At 44.7% G+C, this 13,439-nt stretch overlaps 1 protein-coding gene across 1 annotated transcript in view; it reads left to right on the forward strand.

The window, feature by feature from the left end:
- LOC106590891 (angiopoietin-2) overlaps positions 1-12,730 on the forward strand; it is a 114,532-nt gene extending 101,802 nt beyond the window's left edge. The window contains exons 8-9 of the mRNA XM_045709756.1: positions 9,994-10,124; positions 12,213-12,730. Coding sequence (XP_045565712.1) covers positions 9,994-10,124; positions 12,213-12,373 — 292 coding nt within the window. The 3' untranslated portion in view covers positions 12,374-12,730. The remainder of the gene's footprint in view (positions 1-9,993; positions 10,125-12,212) is intronic.
- Positions 12,731-13,439: the final 709 nt, after the last annotated feature.

A 13,439-nucleotide genomic window follows, 5' to 3' on the forward strand; every position in this document is an offset into this window, starting at 1 on the left:
TCCATACAACGCAACCCTTATCCAGCCTTTTTAGGCCAATGCAACCCCTTCTCTGGATCAGTCGGGTCACCCAATTACTCTGCGATTTCTTTCATCCATCCAACCAAGGACGAGCATCCGACCCTTTCCCTAGTGTTCCCAGGCCAAGGAAGCATCTTCTCCAGGGCCAAACACCTCCATAGCCAGCCCTGTCTCCCATCTGTCCCTGTAGCTAAGGCAGTCTCATATCCATAGTCAGCCCTGTCTCCCATCTGTCCCTGTAGCTAAGGCAGTCTCATATCCATAGCCAGCCCCCTCTCCCATCTGTCCCTGTAGCTAAGGCAGTCTCATATCCATAGTCAGCCCTGTCTCCCATCTGTCCCTGTAGCTAAGGCAGTCTCATATCCATAGCCAGCCCCCTCTCCCATCTGTCCTTGTAGCTAAGGCAGTCTCATATCCATAGCCAGCCCCCTCTCCCATCTGTCCCTGTAGCTAAGGCAGTCTCAGACCCATAGCCAGCCCTGTCTCCCATCTGTCCCTGTAGCTAAGGCAGTCTCAAATCCATAGCCAGCCCTGTCTCCTATCTGTCCCCGTAGCTAAGGCAATCTCATATCCATAGCCAGCCCCCTCTCCCATCTGTCCCTGTAGCTAAGGCAGTCTCATATCCATAGCCAGCCCCCTCTCCCATCTGTCCCTGTAGCTAAGACAGTCTCATATCCATAGCCAGCACCTCTCCCATCTGTCCCTGTAGCTAAGACAGTTCATTCTCTGTAGGACTTTCTTCTTGCCAAATAAATCCCTTTTGTAGCCAATGTAACCATTACTGATCAATCCCTTTAGCCAGAACAGTTCAAACCCTAAAACCCCATCTTTAAATCACTTCCTTAGCTAGCCAAACCAGGTCACCCTCCCATTCTTCCACTGCCCACACCCAATCCTCCTCTCCTAGTCTTCCCCCCAGCCAGAGCTTCCCTTCCTGCCAACATCACCACTTTCTTCAGCAACATCTCCCCCCTGCTAACGCAACCCCTTCTTAAGCTTTCTCTGGTCAACATTCCCCCCTGCACCAAAACGCCAACGCCTGAGAAGAGGTAGGAGTCGTGCCCTAGTCAGACTCAGGTGGAGTGCATACCATCCACCGCTTCCGACTATATTACTCATTAAAGTTCAGTCCCTGGCCAATATGATGCAGATGCTAAACTACAGGACTGTTTTTGCTATCACAGACTGGAATATGTTCCGGTATTCAATCGATGGAATTGAGGAGTTTCCCACATCAGACACTGGCTTCATCAGTAAGTGCATCGATGACATCGTCCCCACAGTGACTGTAGGTACATACTCCAACCAGAAACCATGGATTACAGGAAACATCCACACTGAGCTAAAGGGTAGAGCTGCCGGTTTCAAGGAGCGGGATTCGAACCCAAACGCTTATAAGAAATTCTGCTATGCACTCCGACGAACCATCAAACAGGCAAAGCGTCAATACAGGTCTAAGATTAACTCCTACGATGATCCTCAACATGGGGGCTCCTCAGGGGTGCGTGCTTAGTCCCCTCCTGTACACTCGGGAGGCCCAACTTAATGATGGAGCTGGAGTCGTACTTGGCCATGCAGTCGTGGATGAACAGGGAGTACAGGAGGGGACTAAGCACGCACCCCTGAGGGGCCCCCGTGTTGAGGATCAGCATGGCAGATGATAGAGGCGTCACTACAGACCCAGGTTCGATCCCGGGCTGTATCACAACCGGCAATGATCGGGAAGTCCCATAGGGCGGCGTACAATTGGCCCAGAGTTAGGGGAGGGTTTGGTAGCAGGGGGCTTTACAAGTAGGCCATCATTGTCAATAAACATTTGTTCTTAACTGACTTGCTTAGTTAAATAAAGGTTAAATTAAAAAATGTAAAAGTTCACCAACGACACAACGGTGGTATGCCTGATAACCGACAACGATGAGACAGTCTATAGTGTGGAGTTCAGAGCCCTGGCAGTGTGGTGCCATGACAACAACCTCTCCATCAATGTGATCAAGACTAAGGAGATGATCGTGGACTACAGGAAAAAGAGGACCAAGCACACACACATTCTCATGGACGGGGCTTTTGTGGAGCAGGTTGAGAGCTTCAAGTTCCTTGATGTCCACATCAGCAACAAACTAACATGTTCCAAACACACCAAGACAGTCGTGAAGAGGGCACAGCAATGCCTTTTCTCCCTCAGGAGACTGAAAATAATTAGGATGGCTCATAAGATCCTCAAAAGGTTGTACAGTTGCATCATCGAGAGCATCCTGACTGGTTGCATCACTGCCTGGTATGGCAACTGCTCGGCTTCCAACCGCAAGGCACTGCAGATGGTAGTGCGTACGGCCCAATACATCACTCGGACCAAGCCTCCTGCCGTCCAGGACCTCTACACCAGGCGGTGTCAGAGGAAGGTCCTAAAAATTGTCAAGGACTCCAGCCACCCTAGTCATAGACTGTTCTCTCTGCTACCGCACAGCAAGCGTTGCTGGAGTGCCAAGTCTAGGACCAAAAGGCTTCTAAACAGCTTCTACCCCCCAAGCCATAAGACTCCTGAACAGTTAATCAAATGGCTACCCAGACCCCCTACCCAGATTATTGGCATTTTTACACTGCTGCTCTCTCTGTTTATTATCTTTGCATAGTCCATTTACCCCTTCCTACATGTAAATATGTAACTTGTTTCAAGAAACTAGGCGTATGTTGCATATCACTACTTCACAAGACAGCCATTTGACGATAAACTTTCATTTTTTTCAAAAGCATTTTTTGGCAGAAATGCATTCTGGAACATGAGAACTTTCATGTGCCTTAACCTGTTAAGGCTAGGGGGCAGTATTTACACAGCCGGATAAAATTAAAAGATTAAGATAAGATAAAAGACAGGACATATTAAATCGGGTACGTTTTTTATCCGGCCGTGAAAATACTGTCCCCTATCCCAAACAGGTTAAATTACAAGCCTAGTTTGTTTAGCCACAGAAAAAGGGAGGAACCTTCCCGCAAGCCATGATTGGCTGAGATATTGGGTGGGCTGGACATGCTGAGAAATGAGTTTGGATTGGTCTGCCATGTAGCTTCTGTCTACATAACATGAACTGGTCAGTATGTGTAGGTAATCCTGTCTAACGCAGCTTTTTTATAAAGATATTACGTAGTAGAACTGTATAAGTGTTCCTCTCCACTTCCTGGAGTACCGAGTTTTGAAATGAGTGGAATGCCCAGTGGAATTAGCTAAGCAGATGGAGAAAATTCTGGCGTTTTGATTGCAAATATGCAGAGGGAGTCAAAAAGAGAACACACAAAAGGCTATTGTTTAATAAAACACCTTTTTCTGGATTACATCTTCATACAATCATGGCACCCGTGAAGTCTATTTATTAAGAGAGTCTTATGTGTGAGAGGGATTGTGTCTGTGTATGCCTGTGTGTGTTAGTGACTCTCTCTCTCTCTCATTCTCTCTGTCTCTCTGTCTCTGTGCTAGAGAGAGAGAGAGAGAGAGCAAGAGAGATAAAAAGATGTTAAGATATCAAAGTGTTGCTCTCCACTTTCTGGAGGACAGGGTTTTGAAATCAGTGGAAGGCCCGGTGGAGTTAGAGTATGATAGTTTAGGAAATGGGGAAAATTCTTTGATTTCTTTGATTGCAAATATGCAGAGGGAGTTGAAAAGATAACACACAGAAGGCTGTTTGAAAAACCTGTCTACGGATTATATCTTCAAACTAATGGCAGCCATGGCATCCGTGACTGAGAGGGAGAAGCGTCCATCCATGTAAATGTGTAATATAGTCTAGCTAGCTACATTTTCAGATATTACATGTTTCTAATTTAGTCAAAGTCATTTTCATTTCAAGTTAAAGTGTACTGTTAGCTATCTAACTAACGTTAGCTGGCTGGCTCGCTAGCTAACGTTACGTGTCTGGTCTTTGTAGTAATATTATTTGTGTCTCAGAGCCATTTACATTGCTAGTTATAACCTAATGTTAGCTAGCTAACATTGAACCTGGTTGGTTAGCTACCTGCAGATTCATGCAGGGTAGTAATGTTATGAGTTGGGATTATGGTTCATTGTTTAGCTAGCTAGCTACATGTCTTAACAAAAGACTCCACTATACAAGTAACCATTTCAATAGAATGTTTACGTTGTCACTGCGTCAACTGTTGATAGCCAGAGCAAATTTACCAGCTACGCCTATCTGCTCCGATTTCAGAGCACTCTTGTCTGAGCGCAGAATAACTGATGAATTTAAGAACGCTCAATACCCATTGAATATGGGCGGTGTCAGTAAACGTTGGCAAAAAAAGCGTAATTCAATTGTTGCCAGTAGCACAGTTACAGTCACCAACACTCTGGATAACATGAAAACAGCCTAACCTGCTCTGCTAGGGAGAGTAAAATGGTCAGAGTGAGGTGTTCTCTCATTTGTGTCTGAAAGTAGCTAGCAAGCTAGCCAACGTTAGCCAGTTAGCTTGGATGCTCGACGGCTGTTGTTAGGTCATCCTCAGCCAGAGTTGTGCGCTCTGAACACTCCAAGAGCGTAATGCTCTGAATTTACGAACGGACAATCTGACCACGCTCTGAGTTTACGAATGCCCAGAGCACACTCTGAGCTCACTCTGCCACTCCAGATTACATTTACGAAAACACACGTAGTATTAACCATTCTTTAGACTTGAAATCTTTGGTTGTTTAGGCCTCACATGTGAATCCTTAAAGAGATGGTTGGGGCTAAGGCTTAATTAAGAATGTAAATGATGCTGAATGGGTTCATCAACTTTCAAAACAGAATTACTTTACCATTGTCCCTCAACTGTGTAAGATATACCATTTTCTGGCTATGAGTCTCTACTTTTATTCAAAGTAAAAAAACAATTTCAAATTTAGTTACATAAGACCAAATCGAGCCAGTTGGCCACATATTACCTCAATTACCTAAACTGTATCCTCACCCATTGACTCTGTACCGGTACCCCTGTATATAGCCTCCACATTGACTCTGTACCGGTACCCCCTGTATATAGCCTCCACATTGACTCTGTACCGTAACACCCTGTATATAGCCTCCACATTGACTCTGTACCGGTACCCCCCTGTATATAGCCTCCACATTGACTCTGTACCGGTACCCCCCTGTATATAGCCTCCACATTGACTCTGTACCGGTACCCCCTGAATATAGCCTCCACATTGACTCTGTACCGGTACCCCCTGTATATAGCCTCCACATTGACTCTGTACCAGTACCCCCCTGTATATAGCCTCCACATTGACTCTGTACCGGTACCCCCCTGTATATAGCCTCCACATTGACTCTGTACCGTAACACCCTGTATATAGCCTCCCCATTGACTCTGTACCGTAACACCCTGTATATAGCCTCCACATTGACTCTGTACCTGTACCCCCTGTATATAGCCTCCACATTGACTCTGTACCGGTACCCCCCTGTATATAGCCTCCACATTGACTCTGTACCGGTACCCCCTGTATATAGCCTCCACATTGACTCTGTACCGATACCCCCTGTATATAGCCTCCACATTGACTCTGTACCGGTACCCCCTGTATATAGCCTCCACATTGACTCTGTACCGGTACCCCCTGTATACAGCCTCCACATTGACTCTGTACCGATACCCCCTGTATATAGCCTCCACATTGACTCTGTACCGGTACCCCCTGTATGTAGCCTCCACATTGACTCTGTACCGGTACACCCTGTATATAGTCTCGTTATTGTTATTTTATTGTAACTTATACATTTTTTTTACTTACGTTTATTTACTAAATCTTTTCTTAAATCTTATTTTTCTTAAAACTGCATTGTTGGTTAATATTGTTGAAGTAATATGGTTCATCTGCCTCACCTGAATCCCATTCTGATGGGAAGCTGCTACAGACCACCAAGTGCTAACAGTCAATATCTGGATAATATGGTTGAAATGCTTGACAATGAATGTTATATCAACAGAGAGGTATATTTTCTGGGTGATTTAAATATTGACTGGCTTTCATCAAGCTGCCCTCGCAAGAGAAAGCTTCAGACTGTAACCAGTGCCTGCAACCTGGTTCAGGTTATCAGTCAACCTACCAGGGTAGTTACAAACAGCACAGGAATTAAATCATCAACATGTATTGATCACATCTTTACTAATGCTGCAGAAATATGCTTTAAACCACTATCCAGATCCATAGGATGTAGTGATCACAATATAGTAGCCATATCTAGGAAAACCAAAGTTCCAAAGGCTGGGCCTAATATAGTGTATAAGAGGTTATACAAGAAGTTTTGTAGTGATTCATATGTTAATGAATATTTGCTGGTCTGTGGTGTGTAATGAGGAGCAACCAGACACCACACTTGTGAAATTGCTTATTCCAGTTACTAATAAGCATGGACCAATTTAAAAAAATAACTAAAAACTGTTGAATCCCCTTGGATTGATGAGGAATTGAAATAATTGTTTGGTGGAGAGGGATGAGGCAAAAGGAATGCCAAATAAGTCTGGCAGGACAATCAATTAGCAAACGTACTGCAAAATTAAGAATGATAGTAAAAAGCTTTGGAACACCAAAAAGCTGAACTTGGCGCCATCATTTATTGAATCAGAATCAGCTCCTTCATCACAAAACCAACTGATATTACCAACTACTTTAATTACTTTTTTCATTGGCAAGATAAACAAATTATTAAGGCATGACAGGCCAGCAACAAATGCTGACACTACACATCCAAGTATATCTGACCAAAATATGAAAAGACAAGAATTTGAATTCTGTAAAGTGAGTGTTGAAGAGGTGAAAACAATATTGTTGTCTATCAACAATGACAAGCCACCGGGGTCTGACAACTTGGATGGAAAATTACTGAGGGTAATAACCGAGATTATTGCCACTCCTATTTGCCATATATTCAATATAAGCATACAGGAAAGTGTGAGCCCTCAGGCCTGGAGGGAAGCTAAATTCATTCTGTTACCTAAGATTAGCAAAGCACCCTTTACTGGCTCAAACAGCTGACCAATCATCTTGTTACCAACTCTTAGTAAACCTTTTTCGAATAAAAAAATAAATTGTTTGAAAAAATACAATGAATAAAGAAATTAACAACATATTTTCAGTACTCTTATAGGGAAAGGATTTCAACATGTTTGGCACTTACAGAAATGACCGATGATTGGCTGAGAGAAATTGATAATAAAAAGATTGTGGGAGCTGTTTTGTTTGACCTTATCGATCATAATCTGCTTATGGAAAAAAACGTATGTGTTATGGATTTACACCCCCTGCTATATTGTGAATAAAGAGTTACCTGTCTAACAGAACACAGAGGGTGTTCTTTAATGGAAGCCTCTCCAACATAATCCAGGTAGAATCAGGAATTCCTCAGGGCAGCTGTCTAGGCTCCTTAATTTAAAAAAAAAATCTTTACTAACGACATGCTACTGTCTCTGAGTAAAGCCAGTGTGTCTATGTATGTCGATGACTCAACACTATACACGTCAGCAACTACAGCAACTGAAATAACTGCAACACTCAAGAAAGAGCTGCAGTCAGTTTCAGGTGGAAATAAATAAGTTAGTCCTGAATATAAAAAAATATATAAAAGCATAGTATTTGGGACTAATCATTCACTAAATCCTAAATCTTTAAATGAATAATATGTAAATTGAGCAAGTTGAGGTGACTAAACTGCTTGGAGGAGCCCTGGATTGTAAACTGTCATAGTCAAAACAGATTGATACAACAGTAGCTAAGATGGGGAGAAGTCTGTCCATAATAAAGCACTGCTCTGCCTTCTTAACAACACTATCAACAAGGCAGGTCCTACAGGCCCTAGTTTCTACCTTCTTAACAGCACTATCAACAAGGCAGGTCCTACAGGCCCTAGTTTCTACCTTCTTATCAACACTATCAACAAGGCAGGTCCTACAGGCCCTAGTTTCTACCTTCTTAACAACACTATCAACAAGGCAGGTCCTACAGGCCCTAGTTTCTACCTTCTTAACAACACTATCAACAAGGCAGGACCTACAGGCCCTAGTTTTGTCACACCTGGACTACTGTTCAGTAGTGTGGTCAGGAGCCATAAAGAGGGACTTAGGAAAATTACATTTGGCTCAGAACAGGGCGGCACGGCTGGCCCTTAACCTCTTGGGGCTAGGTGGGACGCTAGCGTGCCACCCGTGGTGCACTCCATCAACAGCAGGTGCATTTCAAGAGCGGCAAATTTGAATCCAAATAAATGTCAAAATTCAAATTTTTCAAAAATACAACTATGTTACACCATTTGAAAGATAAACATCTCCTTAATCTAACCACGTTTTACGATTTCAAAAAGGTTTTACGGCGAAAGCATAAATTTAGAGTATGTTAGGACAGTACATTTACAAGAGTTGTGTGTAATGTTTTGTCAAGTCAAAGACAGGGTCACCAAAACCATAAAACCAGCTAAAATGATGCACTAACCTTTTACAATCTCCATCAGATGACACTCCTAGGACATTATGTTAGACAATGCATGCATTTTTAGTTCTATCAAGTTCATATTTATATACAAAAACAGCGTTTTACTATGGCATTGATGTTGAGGAAATCGTTTCCCTCCAATAACCGGCAGTCAAGTCAGCGTCAGAAATTAAATAATTAAAATTAGAAAACATTGGTAAAATATTATATTGTCATTTAAAGAATTATAGATTTACATCTCTTGAACGCAATCAACTTGCCAGATTTAAAAATAACCTTACTGGGAAATCACACTTTGCAATAATCTGAGCACTGCGCCCAGAAAAATACGCGTTGCGATACAGACTAGACGTCATGTTGGGGAGATCTAAAATCGAAAATACTATGTAAATAATCCATTACCTTTGATTCTCTTCATCAGATGTCACTTCCAGGTATCACAGGTCCATAACGAATGTAGTTTTGTTCAAAAAAGCTCATCATTTATGTCCAAAAATCTCCGTCTCGTTAGCACATGATGTAAGCCAGCCGGACTTCTCGTCATGAACGAGGGGAAAAAATATATTTCCGTTCGTTCAAACATGTCAAACGTTGTATAGCATAAATCATTAGGGCCTTTTTTAACCAGAACATGAATAATATTCAAGGTGGACGAATGCATACTCTTTTATAACGTATTGGAACGAGGGTACCCAACATGAAGTAGCGCGCCAGGTGTCTAATGGGACATCACCGTTCCATGGCTCTTGTTCGGTCAGATCTCCCTCCAGAAGACTCAAAACACTTTGTAAAGGCTGGTGACATCTAGTGGAAGCAATAGGAAGTGCCAAAATATTCCTAAACCCCTGTGTTTTTCAATGGGATAGGTTTAAAGTCAATACAACACATCAGGTATCCACTTCCTGTCAGAAAATGTCTCAGGGTTTTGCCTGCCAAATGAGTTCTGTTATACTCACAGACACCATTCAAACAGTTTTGGAAACTTTAGAGTGTTTTCTATCCATATATAATAAGTATATGCATATTCTAGTTACTGGGTAGGATTAGTAACCAGATTAAATCGGGTACATTTTTTTTATCCAGACGTGCAAATGCTGCCCCCTAGACCCAACAGGTTAAACGTACATAGAAAACTAACATTAATAATATTCATGTCAATCTCTCATGGCTCAAAGTGGAGGAGAGATTGATTTCATCACTACTTGAGTTTGTGAGAAGTATTTACTTGTTGAAAGCACCGAGCTGTCTGTTTAAACTACTAGCACACATCTCAGACACTCATACATCCCCCACAAGATATGCCACCAGAGGTCTCTTCACAGTCCCCAAGTCCAGAACAGACTATGAAAGGCGCAGAGTACCATATAGAGCCATGACTACATTGAACTCCACATCAAGTAACTCATTAGCGCAGTAAAATCCTCCCAATCCCAGTCTCCATGCCCAGCATTTTCAGAAGTATGATTGTTAAATACTGTGTATTTGTGTTGATTGTTCTGGTCCGTTCCCTCTCCCAGTCTCCATGCCCAGGGGTTCAGTGGTACTGCTGGCCGCACCAGTAGCCTGACTCACCCTGGGACCCAGTTCAGCACCAAGGACCGAGACAACGACCGCTGCTCCTGCAAGTGTGCCCAGATGGCTTCTGGAGGTAAAGGCTCTGCGGCCCTCTTCTTCTTCTTCTTCTTTCATTAACCAGCTGTTTTATGCTAGTCAAGTACCGTGCCGGATAAAGCATGTCATGACAGGCCTGATGGAGACAGAACATTTGTCGGTAAACAATCCAAATGTCGACTAAAACAAATGTTTTACCTTTTATTTAACCAGGCAAGTCAGTTAAGAACAAATTCTTATTTTCAATGACGGCCTACCGGGGAACAATGGTTTAACTGCCTTGTTCAGGCGCAGAACGACAGATTTGTACCTTGTCAGCTCAGGGATTCAATCTCGAAAACCTTTCGGTTACTAGTCCAACGCTTTAACCACTAGGCTACCCCTGCCGCCACACTAGGCTACCCCTGCCACCCCACTAGGCTACCCCTGCCGCCCCACTAGGCTACCCCTGCCGCCACACTAGGCTACCCCTGCCGCCACACTAGGCTACCCCTGCCGCCCCACTAGGCTACCCCTGCCGCCCCACTAGGCTACCCCTGCCGCCCCACTAGGCTACCCCTGCCGCCCCAGGCTACAGCTGCCGCCCCACTAGGCTACCCCTGCCGCCCCACTAGGCTACCCCTGCCGCCTCAGGCTACCCCTGCCACCCCACTAGGCTACTCCTGCCGCCCCAGGCTACCCCTGCCGCCCCAGGCTACAGCTGCCACCCCAGGGTACCCCTGCCGCCCCAGGCTACAGCTGCCACCCCACTAGGCTACCCCTGCCGCCCTAGGCTACCCCTGCCACCCCAGGCTACCCCTGGCACCCCAGGCTACCCCTGGCACCCCAGGCTACCCCTGGCACCCCAGGCTACCCCTGGCACCCCAGGCTACCCCTGGCACCCCAGGCTACCCCTGGCACCCCAGGCTACCCCTGGCACCCCAGGGTAGCCAAGTGCTTGACAAGGTGTTGATATATTTTTTTGTCTGTAAAATGAATTATTAAGCGAGAAATGTCGGTTGAAACGCTTTTATGTGGAAATATTGATATAATATCCGTCATATGGAAGTAAACATGGAATCACGTGATGACGTGTCGTGTCGTCGTCCAACTCAGGGAAACCAGTTTGTTAGGCTACAGACGAAATGAACGATGATGAACATAACAGGCACGTTGACGAGCTTAATGCTCCTTTATAGTAAATATCCAGGGTCTTATTCAGCTGACATGATGATCGATGCTTGGCTGCTGTTTGACAAATCTTTAATTTTTAATGTCGTCATGGAGGCTGCCAGCTGTTGGTTAGAGTGTACATGCCAATACAAGAGGGGGCACACTCACAATTGTTTTTGTGAGAAAACTATCAGTAAAGTTGAAAATGCGATGGAAACTCGTTTAACAATGTATTTTTCATGCGGTTCATTGGAATTTGGTATTTTCATGTTTACTACGCCATCACACACAGCCACTACCTTCCATTCCACTACTTAATACCAATTTTTATATATAAAGTTTTTACTGGTCTGACTATCTTTTTCATCCTTTTGTTTTGTTCCTCTAGTAAAGTTGTACATAAACATGAAATGACTAAGTATGACCTTTGACCGCGCAACCTTCTTTTTCCTCTTTGGTCCATTCTCTCTCTTCCTAACCTCTGACCTGTGACCTCTCCTCTCTCTCTCTTCCTAACCTCTGACCCGTGATCTCTCCTCTCTCTCTTTCCTAACCTCTGACCCGTGACCTCTCCTCTCTCTCTTCCTAACCTCTGACCCATGACCTCTCCTCTCTCTCTTCCTAACCTCTGACCCATGACCTCTCCTCTCTCTCTTCCTAACCTCTGACCCATGACCTCTCCTCTCTCTCTCTCTTCCTAACCTCTGACCCGTGACCTCTCCTCTCTCTCTCTCTCTTCCTAACCTCTGACCCCTGACCTCTCCTCTCTCTTCCTAACCTCTGACCCCTGACCTCTCCTCTCCTCTCTCTTCCTAACCTCTGACCTGTGACCTCACCTCTCTCTCCCTCTCTCTCTTCCTGACCTCTAACCCGTGACCTCTCCTCTCTCTCTCTTCCTGACCTCTAACCCGTGACCTCTCCTCTCTCTCTCTCTTCCTGACCTCTGACCCGTGACCTCTCCTCTCTCCACTAGGTTGGTGGTTCGAGGCGTGTGGTCCCTCCAACCTGAACGGTATCTACTACGCTGGCGTCTCCAACGTGGTCCGTTACAACGGCATCAAGTGGTACTACTGGAAGGGCACCAGCCTCATGGCTACCGTGACGACCATGATGGTTCGACCCGCAAGCTTCTGAGGCACAACGGCGGCGATCGAGCGATTCTCGAATAATGATGTTTGACAGAAATGTGGAAGATGATACTTGAGTGGAGATTTTTTAGACGTTTTTAATTGACTGTATTTGAAAATGACAGATCATTTATTTTCTGAAATGTGTTCCGTTTTTAGAAATGTTTACCGCTGAAATGGCACTTAGGCTTACGCCGTAAATGTGTGTTTTATAATGTGATTGTACATATATTGTGGACGCATAATGGTATATTATGGCTTACTGCTACCCCCCTTTGACTTTCGTTGTTCATAAAACTTTAAAAGTAATTTTTCCTAACTGTTTCCCGCTATGCCACTCAGAGATGCTTGTAAAAACCTTTCTTTAAGGAGAGAATTATCCTCATAAAAATGCATGATAAATAAACACAGGCCAGCATATTTACTTTCCAAACTGTATATTTGTGATAAAAGGATAAGAGTGAAAAAATAACAATAAATGCGGGGGTCTTTGGCTCCATCTACTCCAACTACGTCACCGTCTGCCGGGCTTCAACATGGAGCACCAGGACGTCCGTCAGAACAGACCCCTCCTCTCCTCTCTCTTCTCTCCTCCCCTCCTCTCCTCTCCACCCATCCTCTTTTCTTCTCTCCTCCCCTCCTCTCTCCTCTCCTCCCTCCTCTCTTCTCTTCTCTTCTCTTCTCTTCTCTTCTCTTCTCTTCTCTTCTCTTCTCTTCTCTTCTCTTCTCTCCCCTCCTCTCTCCTCTCCACCCATCCTCTTCTCTCTCCTCCCCTCCGCTCTCTGCTCCTCCCTCCTCTCCCCTCTCTCCTCTCTTCTCTTCTCTTCTCTCCTCCTCTCCTCCTCTCTCCTCCCCTTCTCTCTCCTCTCCACCCATCCTCTTCTTACTCCTCTCCTCTCCTCTCCTTCTCACCTGTCTCCTCTCTCCTCTCCTCCCCCTCCTATCTCCTGTCCTCCCTTCCTATCTCCTGTCCTCCCTTCCTGTCTCCTCTCCTCTCCTTCTCTCTCTTCTAAACCCTTTTCCCTCCCTCCTCCTCTCCTCTCCTCCCTTCCTGTCTCCTCCCATCCCCTCCT

This window comes from Salmo salar, chromosome ssa27, assembly GCF_905237065.1.
Source record: "Salmo salar chromosome ssa27, Ssal_v3.1, whole genome shotgun sequence".
In the NCBI taxonomy this organism is placed as follows: domain Eukaryota; kingdom Metazoa; phylum Chordata; class Actinopteri; order Salmoniformes; family Salmonidae; genus Salmo; species Salmo salar.